General features: G+C 43.3%; 1 protein-coding gene across 1 annotated transcript in view; it reads left to right on the top strand.

Annotated features, from left to right (window-relative positions):
- ATPIF1 (ATPase inhibitory factor 1) overlaps positions 1 to 1,772 on the top strand; it is a 2,457-nt gene extending 685 nt beyond the window's left edge. The window contains exon 3 of the mRNA XM_010830162.1: positions 1,501 to 1,772. Within this exon, the coding sequence (XP_010828464.1) occupies positions 1,501 to 1,651 (151 nt within the window). The 3' untranslated portion in view covers positions 1,652 to 1,772. The remainder of the gene's footprint in view (positions 1 to 1,500) is intronic.
- The last annotated feature ends 12,963 nt before the right edge of the window (positions 1,773 to 14,735 follow it).

Below are 14,735 nucleotides of genomic sequence, written 5' to 3' on the forward strand. Positions count from 1 at the left end.
CCCCTGTGGGCTTCCGGTGCCCTGCTGAATCCCACGGCCCCCATATCCAAGTCATTTCCACCTGCGGGTCTGCAGACCTCGACTCATGTCTTCCTGAGTCATCTGCCGTCTCCACCCATGGAATTCTACCCGCATCATGCAGAACGCCCCCCAGATTCCTCCCAGAGCGTCTAGATCCGACGGTTCCACTATCTGCAGACTCACTGAGCCTGACTCTCTCAGCCTTCATCCCAGGCCGTAGATTGCCAGCCCCGCAAGGATGGATTCCCTGATTCTTCAGACCCTCAGCCATTTCTAGACGCTTCTGCCTCTGCAACTCGCCTCAGCGAGTGGGGTCATAGGAGCATGTGGCAGCTGCACGTGGTTGGGACACCCATCCCCCCTTTTCTTGGAGACTTGGCCGGCTCCGCCCAGCCCAGCCCAGCCCAGCCTTTAGGAGCATGGATTGGGCTGGGCCTGTCTACCCTGTTTACCAACCTCGAGTTATCTTATACTGACTTGTATCCACCGTGGGGAGCAGCGTGGAACTAATCTATCTTCTGCTGTCCTTGGCCTATCTTTTCTCTTCTGCCCTCTCTTGCTCACTATTAAGGATTATCACCATGGCACCTGTCATACCAGAGAGACAAGGTGCAGCCCTTAGAGACCATCTAATTGGCCTCCCACATTTTACATTTATGGAAAACAGAAGCCTATGTGTGGCTAAACCAACATTTGAATCATCCGTTCTTGAGACCTAAATTGGACTCAAGAGACCACTTTTTATTTTTCCTCCCCTTCATTTTGGCCTTTACAGAGGGCCTTGCAGTCCTCAGGCAAAGACAGCCCTAGATAAACTGTGGTAAGACACATATATTTGTCCTTTGCAGCACCTTTATATCTCCCCACTTCCTTTTGCTCTTTCCCCCCCCAGAAAGGGATTCTGTTCTCTGGGTTGTTTCTCTAATAAGTCCTTCAGGTAGGGACTTAAGTTAAACCTCTTTGGAGTTTTCTACTGAATCTGAAAGGACTCCTTCATTAGCGGAGGAATTTCAGGCACTAGCACCAGGACAAGATGGAGCGGCCTGGTAGGCTGCAGTCCATGGGGTCGCAAAGAGTCGGACACGACTGAGCGACTTCTCTTTCACTTTTCACATTCATGCATTGGAGAAGGAAATGGCAACCCACTCCAGTGTTCTTGCCTGAAGAATCCTAGGGATGGGGGAGCCTGGTGGGCTGCCGTCTATGGGGTCGCACAGAGTCGGACACGACTGAAGCGACTTAGCAGCAGCAGCAGCAGCAGCACCAGGACAATGGAATCATTTTTGGCCATCTCCTGTAAATGTTGTATCTTAGGATGGAGTCGTCGTTCATAGGGGCTTGAAGAGGGTAGAAGAGGATGGCGAGCCAGACTCCTGTGGGGTTGGGATGCCTGTTCTTTGCCTTAGGTATTTCAGGTGCTTAGAGATTTCTTTGGGATGAAGAACTGGTATTAAACCAAGAGCCACTCTGTCCTTGTAGAGCTCGTGCTAAAGAACAGCTGGCCGCCTTGAAGAAACACCATGAAAATGAGATCTCCCATCATGCAAAGGAGATTGAGCGCCTGCAGAAAGAAATTGAGCGGCATAAGCAGTCGATCAAGAAACTAAAACAGAGTGAGGATGACGACTAAGTGCACAAGTTCTCCACAGAATGGCTACCTATTATCGCCCACTTCTATGTAGACATAATTCTGGTTTAACCAAAATCAACCTGTGTGCTTCCAACAAATTATAATAAATTGTCATTAGTGAGCTGTGTCTAATGCGTCTGTCTGAAGAGGGGTAAGGGGACGAACTACTGGGCCACTAAAATGAATCAGAAGACAGGGTACCCGCAGTAGGGAACTTGGAGACAAAGCACAGTGTGAGGAGTGCTGTGCAACAGAGGCAGGAAACGGCATGATACGGGGAACAGAAAGCCCCTTTTCCCCGTCAGACACTGGTCAAGAGGCGTCGGAGAGAGCTTCCTAAGGGATAAATGTCAGTGTATAAGGTCAAGAGCAGCCTGGAAAACAGGAGTGGTTGCTTCAGTTCAGTTCAGTCATTCAGTCATGTCTGACTCTTTGTGAGCCCATGAACCGCAGCACGCCAGGCCTCCCTGTCCATCATCAACTCCCGGAGTTTACCCAAACTCATGTCGATTGAGTCGGTGATGCCATCCAGCCATCTCATCCTCTTCTTCGTCCCCTTCTCCTCCTGCTCTTAATCTTTCCCAGCATCAGGGTCTTTTCAAATGAGTCAGCTCTTTGCCAAAGTATTGGAGTTTCAGCTTCAACATCAGTCCTTCCAATGAACACCCAGGACTGATCCCCTTTAGGATGGACTTTAAAAGTTTTAATTCAAGGCACCATCAGTAATAATACCATTTTGCATCTATAAAATGGATTAGACAACTCCATGTGAACTAATTACCCTTGTTCTAATTATCCTCATGCAGGTTGAGAAGGCTGGAATTAGAAATCATGTGTCACCTTGGCATCCAGGTGATTAGACTCCTAATCTGTTAACAGCACAGAATTAGAATTATCACTGAAGTTACATTTTGCTTTGCCGAGCATCCTCTTGCTTTAGACTTTAAGGCCTTGATTATTATACAAACTATTTGTGTAACTCTTTTAGACAAAAATGCAAAAAACAACTTCAAGTGACATGGGCATTGGCAAGATATTTTCAGTTCACCAGTTCAGTGGTAGATCATTTGCCCCAGAATTGTGATGTCATTTGTTTTAAGACAGATGACTTTTTGTTTACACAAAAGGTTTTAGGACCATTGAGTGATAACATCTTGGACAAGTCATTGACCCTATCCTTGCAGACCAGACACTTGATGGCTGTTTCTAAAACTTACCCATAGTGCTGCTGATGGAAAGTTTATTTCTAGATACTCTTGAGGTGTGAGTGCTGAGATTCTAGTGGCCAGCAACAAAATGACCTTAAAGATGAGGTATAAGAAATCGTCAAACTAACTCACATACCTTTTTAAAATTTTGAAACACTGCAAAATTTGAAACATTTAAAAACTGGTTGAGGAACAAGTAACATCTTCCATTTTGGACTTTGTGACCAAAAAAAAAAAAAAATGGCACACAAAATCTTGGGAATTCTCTGGTGATCCAGTGGTTAGGACTCTGCTTTCACTGCCATGCGCTTGGAGTTCGATTCCTGGAAATAAGATCCCACATGCCCCGAGGCCAAACAGGCAAAGAAAAAAATTGAAGATTATAGTGTTTTGTGACTTCTTATAATCAATACTTTGCTTATTGGGAATGATGTTCTTAAGTTGATTCCTCAACAGCAGTGTATCATCTGGTCTTGTCCTATGTTTTAAATAAAAATCAGTCTAATGATGATTGAATCAAAGAGTTGAAACTTTAAAATGAAGACAAGGAATCATGAGTTCAAATTTTATTTTTTTTGCCTCACCTGGCAACATGTGGAACTTCCCCTTCAGGGATCAACCTGAAACCCCTGCAGTGGAAGTCCAGTGGTTAAAACTGAGTTTCAACTCTTTAAAAAAAGTTTTTGGAGCTGCCTAATTTAAAACTACCTGAGCTTTATGAAAATAACTCATGGTCTTTTTGTTAGGACATACCTGTGGTTAGTTTTCCTATCATGCTATAGTAATGGAAAGATATAACTGTTTTAAAATACTTTAAATTTTTAAAACAAATATATGTTAAAATCCTAAGATAATTTATGTGATAGGAACCAGTTACCACAGACACAGCACAGGTCATGAGATTAACCAAAGACCCAGAAGCACCCTCAGGTGGTTCTTAGAATTTGGGAAATACTACAGCAAGGGATTCTTAAAGAAGCCGCAAGGCAGCGGCAGCAGCAGCACCTGGGAGCTTGTTAGAAACGCAGTTTCCCAGGCCACAGCCCAGACCCGCTGAAACTGAGGGTGGAACCCAGCAATGTCATTAAACAAGCTCCCCCAGGTGATTCTGATGTGCCCTGAAGTTTGAGGCCCATTCTAAATTCTAATGAAATTTGCTGACATTCTTGAGCACAGGGCACTTTTAATAATCATCAGACATAGGCAACATATTTGTCAACATAGGCAGATTATTAAGTACAATGAAGATAACTATATAATATAGTTTTTAAATACTATATCTATTCGGTTGTGCGAGGTCTTAGTTGCAGCATGCAGTCTAGTTCCCTGACCAGGGATAGAACCTGGGCCCCCTGCATTGGGGCACAAAGTCTCAGCCACTGGAGCACCAGGAAAGTCTCTAATATAGTTCTTAATATGAATGCTATTTTAGGACTTTTTAAAAAAGTATTAAGAATTATTCTATACAAAACATATTAGCATTTTCGAACATTGCATTCCACAGAATACAATTTGGAAAATGCTACAGTGGTTTATTGCATTAGTAAAAATCTTTTTGTTTACAAGTAACAGAAACCAGCACTGGCTGGCTTATGGAGGAGAAAAACAGTAATTTACTGGAAGAACAGGCTATTGGCTCACAGAATCTCAAGACCTGAACAAACAAAACTCAGGAAAGGCAGGGGCCAGAGAAGCCCTGAAAAGTGCAGGAGATCTGTCTAAGCTTTCTAACCACCTGTGTCAGAAACATTTTTTTAAAAAAAAGAATTTCTATGGAATTTTACACAAGATTAACAATTATTTAATAATTGCATGAAAATTTATGGAGCACTTTATAATTATTTACTCATTAAATCTCATGATATTTCTGGTAAATAGGTTCATACACCATAAGCTTAATTTTATAACCAAGGTAAACAAAAGCAGGGAATTGGGAATAACTTTCTCAAGGTCACACAAGCAGGTTTGTGCTGAGCAAGGACTTTACTTCAGAACTCCTGTTCCCACAGTCTTGAGTTGCGGTGGTTCAGCTACCTGTTAGCTCCCTCCTCAATGTGGAACAGGTTGGGGGTGGTGGGTCTTGCCAGGACCATTGGGGATGACCCAGGGTTATCCCACTATTTTCAAATATGCACTGCTGCATATTCTATGGATTCCAGTTTCATACTTCTAAAATGTATTCATTTAATTTTCAATATAAAAATTTTATTTAGTATCTACTACATGCTGGACACTTGGTAAACACTGGGAATTCAACTACAAAATAATTCCCACTCCTGTCCTTATTGAACCCACAGCCTATTGGCAAAGTCAAGTGGTTAAACAACAATGTCGTTTTAATGGGGTGAATTTAGAATGTTGGGGGAGGTCGTGGGACAGGCACTCAGTGCAGACCTGGGAGAGACAAAACGGCAGCCAGATAAACAGGAGAGACTGGCATTCAAGACGGAGTGACAGCCTCTGGCACTGGGAGAGGTCCTTGGCTCCTGGGGAGTCGACAATAGTTCAGCCTTTCTATCTGCTGCGCGGAGGGATCGCTGCAGGGCTGGGGAGGAGGGAGTATAGGAAGTTCTGTGACTCTGCCCAGGGCTGAGCGGCCGCCTGTAAGCTGACTCAGTCACCGCGTCCCACTCCTCAGTCCTTCCTTTCTTCTTTCCATCCTCTCCCCCTCCTTTGCTCCTTTCCCTCTTCTTTTTAAGCACAGTCCTTTACTAGAGCAGAAAACACCTAAACCACTTTTACCCTTGAGGAGTCTTCAACCTCAAACATCAGAAAGGAACAAAAAGCTTGGGAACAGGCAAAGGAACAAAGAAGTACAAGGAGACTTATGCCAACGCTTCACACGCTGGGCTACCCAACACAATCTCGCAATTAGCAGATGCCACAGGTTCCCCGTTGCTCATCATCCTTTTTATTAACTTGAGATAAAATTCACATGACATAAAATTAATCATTAACCATTTAAAGTGTAAAATTCAGGGCATTTAGTATATTCACAATGTTGTGCAAACATTGCCTCTATTTAGTTCGAGACATTTTCATCACCCCAGAAGGAAATTCCGCACCCATTAAGCTGTCACTCTCCATTTCCCCCTCGACCCAGCCCCTGGCAACTGCTAGCCTGCTTTCCGTCTCCATAGACTTGCCTATTCTGAATCAACATGCAAATGGAATCATACAGTATGTAACATTTTGTGTCTAGCTTCTTTCACTTAGAGTAAGGTTTTCAAGGTCCATCTGTGTAACATGGTTTAAACTTTTTGTATTTATTTTTGACTGCACTGGGTCTTCGTGGCTGCACGTGGGCTTTCTCAAATTGCGACGAGCAGGGGCTTCTCTCTAGTTGCAGTGCTTGGGTTTCTCATTGCGATGGCTTCTCATGGCTCTAGGGTACATGGGCTTAGTTGCCCTGCAGCACATGGAATCTTCCCAAACCAGGAATGGAACCTATGTCACCTACATTGGCAAGTGTATTCTTAACCACTAGACCACCAGGGAAGTCCCATTCCATTTTTTAAAATTATTTATTTTTAATTGAAGGATAATTGCTTTATAGTATTGTGTTGGTTTCTGCCAAACATCAACATGAATCATCCATAGGTTTACATATGTCCCCTCCCTCTTGAACCTCCCTGCCACCTCCCTCCCCATCCCACACCTCCATTCCATTGTTTAATAGCAAAATAATATTCCATTGTGTGGCTATATCACACTTTTGACTATCCATTCATCAACTGATGGACATTCAGCTTGCTTCCACCTTTTGGCTGTTGTGAATAGTGCTGCTAAAAATATTCCTGTACAAGTATTTATTTGGACACCTGTTTTCAGTTCTTTTGGATAAATACCTAAGCGTGAAACTGCTGGATCATAGAGAAATTCTATATTTAACCTATTGAGGAACTGCCAATCTGTTTTTACACAGCAGCATTTTGCATTCCCACCAACAATGTACAGAGATCCGGTTTCTTCACACCTGCCGGGGTCCAGCCCCGGCTGATCCAGGGTATTCGAAGGGGAGACGGCTTAGGCGACTACTTAAATGAGCACAAAGTAGTAAAGTAGGCAGGCTCTGGTTATGGGGGTAGATGCTCGAGGATTTCCAGGGGGACTCCTGAGGCTCGATCCCGCCTTTGCGTACGTGGAGCCTCCTTCCTCATGACCTTTGCCATGGGTGGAGTACCTCACTCTGGCCCCCAACACACACCCTCACTGACATTTGTTACACATGATTTTTTGATTCTAGCTATCCTAATGTGGGTAAAATGGTAGCTCGTCATGGTTTTGATTTGCATTTCTCTGATGATCAATAATATTGAGCATCTTTTTGTGTGCTTATTGGCCATTTGTCTGTCTTCTTTGAGTAAACATCCCTTCGAGTCCTGTGCCTATTTTGAATGCGATTATTTGTCTTCTTGTCATTAAGTTTCCAGAATTTTTTAAATTAATTAATTCATTTGACTGCGCCAGGTCTTAGCTTCAGCACACAGGATCTTTAGTTGTGGCATGCATACTCTTAGTTGTGGAATGTGGGATGTGGCTCCCTGACCAAGGATGGAATCCAGGCTCCCTGCATTGGGAACTTGGAGTCTTAGCCACCGGACCACCAAGGAAGCCCCCAGAATTCTTTATATATGATGGCTACTAGACCTTAACTGGACTTCACTGGTGGCTCAGACGGTAAAGCGTCTGCCTACAATGTGGGAGACCTGGGTGCAATCCGTGGGTCGGAAAGATCTCCTGGAGAAGGAAATGGTAACCCACTCTAGTATTCTTGCCTGGAAAATCCCATGGACGGAGAAGCCTGGTAGGCTACAGTCCATGGGGTCGCAAAGAGTTGGACACAACTGAGCAACTTCACTTTCACTTTCAGACCTTAATTAGCTATATAATTTGCAAAATTTTCTCCCACTCTGTGATTTTAGATGAGGTCATGACAGTGGGACCCTCACGATGAGATTAGTGCCCTTCTAAGAAGAGACATCAGTCAGCTTGCTTACTCACTCTCTGCCATCTGTGGACAACGAGAAGGCAGCCATTTGCAAGCCAGGACCAGAGCTCTCCTCAGAACCCAACATGCTGGCACCTTATCTTGGACTTCCAGACTCCAGACTCTGACAAAACAAATTTCTGTTTTTTTCAAACTTACCCAGTCTATGATATTTTTTATGGCAGCCTGACCTAAGATAGGCATCAAAAATATTCACAGAAATAAACTTTGAAAAGTCTTTACAGTTAGTATCAAGAGAAATACACTTGTTCACAGTCTTTGACTCGTGAATTTGCTCCTAGAAACGTAACCTAGGAGACTAATCAGGAATATAATGCAATATTTTGTATGTAAGAGTTTCATCTCACTTTGACATAAAATATTGAAAAATGTCTAGCAATAGATATTAATGAATGTGACACGTGAACATTCTACAACCATTAAAAATTGTTGTAGGGGAATTCCCTGGTGGTTCAGTGGCTAAAGCTCAACTCTTTCTGCCACAAGACATCAAGAACCTTCATGAAGACATCAAGAGCTTCATTAAAAAAGAAGAAGAATTACTAAAAAAAAAAAAAACCTATCAGTAAAATCACATTATTATGAACTTTAAACAAATTAAGTTTAAAGAATATTTAATTTTTGAAAATCATCATGAATTATAGTAAGTAGAAAAAGCAGGCTCCACACCCATACACAATTTATATGCTGTTTAGTCACTCAATCGTGTCAGATTCTTTGCAACCCCGTGGACTGTAGCCTGCCAGGCTTCTCTGTCCACAGGATTTCTCAGGTAAGAATACTGGAGTGGGTTGCCATTTCCTTCTCCAGGGGATCCTCCTGACACAGGGATCCAACCCAAGGCTCTTGGGTCTCCTGCATTGGTAGGCAGATTCTTTACCACTGAACCACCTGGGAAGTCCACATAATTTATATACTGTAAATATAAGCATAGGTTAAAGAATTAGTATATAATAGTAACATTATATTTATATATAATAAATATACGCAAAAATAAAAGCCAATATGTTAACATTGAATCTCTCTTGGTAGTAGGATTAGAATTTCAAAGGGTTTCCCTCTACCCCCTTCTTTCCCCTCTTCAGTTCTTTGAAAGTATCTTTTTTTTAAGTTACAAATGTACTACATCTTGGCTTTTAAGCGATTATTAAATAAGTGCAGTGTATAAAGTCTTATAATTTCTCTATTATCCCTTTATCTCAGAGGTAACTGGATCCTAACAGTTTGTTGCAAACTGCATATATTTCCAGACTTTTGTTGCGTCTGTGTAATTACCAACATATCTACATCATTCTGAATGTATCACCGTGCATTTGTTTTTTGTTTCTTTGTTTTAACCTAACATTAAATTCAGCACATCTTTTCATTTCACGTAGAGCACCTGCAATACAGCACGAATAGCTATCTCCTTCTGCTTCTGTGCGGCATTATGTTTCCTTGTGTAGACCAATCTGTTTATTACTTTAACCAGTCCTCTTTGATGAACATTTTGGTTGTTTCTAGGTTTACACTTTTACAGCAATAGAACAATGAACAGGAGTAATACCGGTTTAGAGTAGAAAGCATGAAAAACCTTTTTTTAAAGGGGGTAGGGGATATCATTTCGGGTTATTTCTTTTGTAGTTTTATGCTTTTCTGTACTTTCCAGTATTCTGCAATAATATATGTTACATAATTTGGAAAGGAAAAACATTAACTAAAACCAAAAGTTGATTAACAGAAGAAAAGGAAACAAGTGCGAAAAACAGAAATGGAAAGCTAACGGCGTAGTCCCCGCCCCCTCCCCTGGGGGTGGGATCGACGGAGGGAGGGGCGGGCCGCCGCATTTCGCACCAATCAGAGGACGGTTGATTAGCGAGAAGAATTTGGAGACACTCCACGCCCAGCAATCAGCCTCGGGGTTATGCTTCCCTAAGCGGCCTGGAAACCAGCCTGGGCCTATCCGGAGTGCCGCTGTGAGCTGCTACTGGCTGCCAGATAGCCCCGCCCATCTTCCTGCTCATTGGCAGCCACGGTTTTCGTAAGGAGAGCCTGTTGCTGAGCGAAAAGAAGTAGGCGCCGCAGCTTTTGCTCGGGAGAGACTTTTAGAGCGCAAAGGTACTGGGCGCCCTTGGGTCAGAAAAGCAACATGACTAACCTTCTTTTATTCAGTCCCTGCTAAATGCCAGGCTTCGTGCTCCAAAGTTTTAAATTTAATTGTCATGACCACTTTCTTGAACACCCAACTATCTACCAGTCACTGAGCTAGGTACTTTAAAACAGGAACAGTTTAGTTCAGTCGCTCAGTCGTGTCCGACTCTTTGCGACCCCATGGACTGCAGCACGCCAGGCTTTCCTGTCCATCACCAACTCCCCGAAGCCTACTCAAACTCATGTCCATGGAGTTGGTGATGCCATCTAACTATCTCATCCTCTGTAGTCTCCTTCTCTTCCTGCCGTCAGTCTTTCCCAGCATCAGGTCTTTTCAAGTGAGTCAGTTCTTTGCACCTGGTGGCCAAGGTATTGAAGCTTCAGCTTCAGCGTCAGTCCTTCCAGTGAATATTCAGGACTGACTTCCTTTAGGATTGACTGGTTTGATCTCCTTGCAATCCAAGGTACTCTCATACATACGTCTTCTCCAACACCACAGTTCATACCATTTAAATGATCATTACTGTTTATTGAGCACCTAATCTTCATCAAGCCTGGTTAAGAGACTCATATGCATTAACTCTCATCCACGCAATAACCCCTGAAGGTAAACGTTATAGCCCATTTTACAAAACAGGAAACAAGTTCAGAGAGGTGAAGTGACTTGCCCATGTTCCCACAGCTCTAAAGAGTTGGAACTAGACCCTTCAATTCTGACATCCTGCTTCCAAGTACAACTGGGGGCAGGGAAGACTTCTGAGGGTAGGAAGAGGTGGAAAGGGATGGTGGCAAGGCTCTGGGGCACTGCTCCAGTGATAGGCCTCAGGATAATTGTCTGTGAATGGAATATATGCAGCCTCGGGGTCTGGAGGACAGGGGAAGAGAGGGTGAGCAAAACTGCAGTGCGAAGACACTTCTCTCTCTAAACGGGAGGCTCTTGGGGCAGTCTGCAGGTGGCCCTAGATTGGGGGCCTGGATCCCAAGTTTTCTAAATTCTGCTCTCTGATCAGCTTCTTGGGAGACCTTTGGCAAATGCCTTCTCTCTGGACTTCAGGATTCCTGCCTATAAGGTGAGAGAGTAAGTCAAGATAACATGAAGTGCATTTGGGCAAGGGGCAGAGGAAAGCGGGGTGGTCTTCGGGAAGTCTGGTTCCTGCTGGCAGCAAGGAAATCCTCATAGTCTTAGATGTTGCCTGGCTTCTTTTAAGGATCTGACAATTCTGGGAACTCAAAAATCTACCTTTTTCCCCAGCCGGTTCTGAGCTATAACAGAGTCCTGCCTGCAGGGTGCGCTGAGGGCTCACAGCCTACTGAACCAAACTGGAGCTCAGGTTTTGTGTTTTATTTTTTAAGAGGGGTGAATTTTGTTTTTAATTTATTGGGGTTTTGGGGCCGCATCTCGCTGAACTTCCCCCACCAAGGATCATCTCGCACCCCCTCCAGTGGAAGCAGCAGAGTGTTAACCACTGGACTGCCAGGGAAATCCAAGAGGGGTTAACTTTTTGAAATCTGAAAATTTCTGTCCTCAGGATGCAATCAAGTTACCTGAATTATATGTAATGCCCAACACCAGTTCTTCTCACACTTCCTCTGGAGAGTTAGAGCTATTTTCAATTCCTTTGTTTTCCAGATGCAGAAACAGATCCTAAGAGATTAAAAAAAAAAAATCACTTTGGATCACATAGCTAAAAACTAGAACCCTAGTTGTCTGATTCCTGGGCAGGGCTCTTTGGAGAGGGTTGGTTCTGCTTTCAAGAGTCTGTGGCTGTTCTGCCCCCTAATGCACAATTCCTGGGGACAATGTCAATTTTGATTGTATAACTTGACAGCTCAGGACCTGTCAGCCAGAAGGCCCTCCCTCAGCACCTAGCAGAATGCCTGCTGAATGAGTAATTAAATGAATGAATGTGTGAATGAGCCACAGAGATTGAGTCTGCTTTGGTTTTATCAAATAAGTCACCTGGAGTTGGATTTCTTTCCTGAAATTCCCTCAAGGCAGAAATGATATTCTAAAATGGAAGGGGAGGGTGTGGCAAACAATAAGAGCTCAGAAAATTACATCTGAGTTGATAAATCATAGCCCCAGATCTGGTCAGGGTATAAAAATATTCTATCATATTGCATTTGGGATTAAAAAATTAATTTATGAAGAATGAATTCAGAACAGATGAGAATTCCATTAGGGTTAAAATCTGTGAGAGGGTCTGAAGTGAAAGGAGCCTCAGAAACATTTCAAATAGCATCTAGATGTACCTTCAGGACTGGAATGTGACTGAGGAATAAAAGAAAGCATTGACCAATCAGTGGCCTCAACAGAGCTGATGCAAGAGTAGAGAGAAGGGCAACAGGAGGTGGATCTTTCCTGAACCAAAAATATGAGGCATGGGGGAGGGGAGGAACAAATTTGGCAGTATCACCTGGGCTGGAAGCTTCAGTGCTGGATTTCCAGTCCGGCACGGTGCCTGATACACACTAGATGGTCAATAAATGTTTAGTGAATGAAAGAGTGAGGGAAGAAGCCTGAGCCCCAACCAGCACATTCGCTGTGGAGGTGGTTTAGTGATTCATCTTTTCACTGGCTCCTTTTGCTCAGATTCCAACTACCCTAAGTACTTTCTGATGATAATTTGGCTTTTCACGGTATAAAGAGGTTCTGGCCTATCAATCATGGGCCACTTAACAATTACGTTTCTCACTCCCAATTAATATATTGGAATTCTGCTTTACGCATCAGTTCCTTGTGCCAGCCTGCTTCTTACATATTCAGGTCTTTCATCAGTGATGCAGTGGAGTTTCTGCTTTGGAGTCATTCCTGTCTACATTTGAATTCTTACTCAATATATTACTAAGCTGTCTGACTTTTGCCAACACACCTCTCGAGCCTCAGTATCCTCATCTGTCAGATAGGGGCATAATGCCTACTTCATGATATTGTGGTGAGAATTACATGAGATAACAGATGAATCCTGGATTATCCTTGGAGCTCAGTAAGTAGTAGTATCTGTGTCCCTTCCAAGCTTTCCTTCAAAGGAGATTGGGTCACAAAATCTCATTCAATTGAGAATATCAGTATCTCTTGCTTTTCACAAATTTACTGACTTTGTAAGTGAAGCCTTGGGAATGATTTAGTTGCTTCCTTGAAGGTTCTAAAGAGTCATTATGCTACAGAGGAGGGCAACTCATATTCATTAATATAAAAGTAGTTCCCAAGGACTCACTGATGCTGCAGCTCCAATACTTTGGCCACCAGATGCGAAGAATTGACTCATGAGAAAAGACCCTGATGCTGGGAAACATTGAAGGCAGGAGGAGAAGGGGACAACTGAGGACAAGATGGTTGGATGGCATCACCGACTCAATGGACATGAGTTTGAGCAGGCTCCAGGAGTTGGTGACGGACAGGGAAGCCTGGCATGGTGCAATCCATGGGGTTGCAAAGAGTCAGACACGACTGAGCAACTGAACTGAACTGAGGACTCACTACATGCTAGTGGGAGACAGAGAGACAATAAGACACAGTTCCTGCCTTCGGGGAGTTCTGACACAGTCTGGTGCAGTCAAAAGAAGACATTATATGACCCTGACACAAAGCTTTACTTTTCTGAGTTTGGGTTTCCTCACTTTGCAAACGTGGTCAGTAACATTCTATTGTTAGTTGGAGAGAAGGGGTAAGACATGCAAATATGATAACAAGACTGCATCAGATTTGAAGACCAATGGTACAAAAATGTAGAAACAATGTGTTGAGGAGTTAAACAGTGGTAGAGCTTATTTACAGCTCAGTTGAAAAAAGCAATACTTTCTGTAGGAAGTGGCATTTTTAAGCTTTCATTCAGACCACAGTTACTAATAAGGGCATTAATTGCTGGGCTAGAGTTCAGTGGCCAGAGATTTGCAGAGAGAAAGGCTTGAAGATCAAACAAGGAACATGAAGGTGGTAGGTGATTAGGCTAGAAAAGATATATTGAGGCAGATCTTGGCAGATATTGAATGCCAGTGTAGGGGTTTGACCTTCATTCTGTGACTGATGAAATACTAGTAAAGTTGATCTAAACATTTGACATTACAGAGTATATTTTAAAAGTAAAAGCTGAACCTGACATATTTGAGGAGGGTGACTTAGAGGGGAATTCAATAAGGAAGATTTAGTCAACAAGGGCATGTTATTGGCAGGATATTTTGTTAGGTGGCACAGGACAGAAGACAAAGATGTCAAGATGTAGGCCCTGTCCTCAAGGAGCTTATAATCAAAACTCATGTCCACAGAAAAGTACAACACAAGGTAGACTGTAATAAGTGTGATAACAGAGCCCCAGCCCAAGGGTCTGAGCTTGGCTGAGAATGAGGTTAATTTACCTCTCCCAAGAGTCTGGAGACCAAGTCAGACTTGGGAAGCCCCAGAGGGGCTGTTGGAGGTCATCCAGTCCACTTGAGCTCCTGCTGGGATTCTCTATCCCTAGTAAACATTAACTTTGAAACAAAAAGTGGAGCTCTGAAAAAAAACTGTCAAGAGGCTGCTGCTGTGGGAAGTAAATAGAAGAAGATAAAGTCAGCTTTGAGGTGCTGGTAGAAGCGACTTCTCCCAAATGGAGAGTGGAAGGCCAGGAAATGGATGAGATGGGGAGGGAGAGTGTGCCTGGGGAGAGGAAAGATGAAAACAGAAACTAGGGGAACACCCACGTTCCGGGAGGTGGGAGGAGAAAGAAGAGTCAGAGAAGGAGTGGCCAGAGAGAGA

The sequence above is a fragment of the Bison bison genome, unplaced genomic scaffold (genome assembly GCF_000754665.1).
Source record: "Bison bison bison isolate TAMUID 2011002044 unplaced genomic scaffold, Bison_UMD1.0 scf7180017864516, whole genome shotgun sequence".
NCBI classification, from domain to species: Eukaryota; Metazoa; Chordata; class Mammalia; order Artiodactyla; family Bovidae; genus Bison; species Bison bison.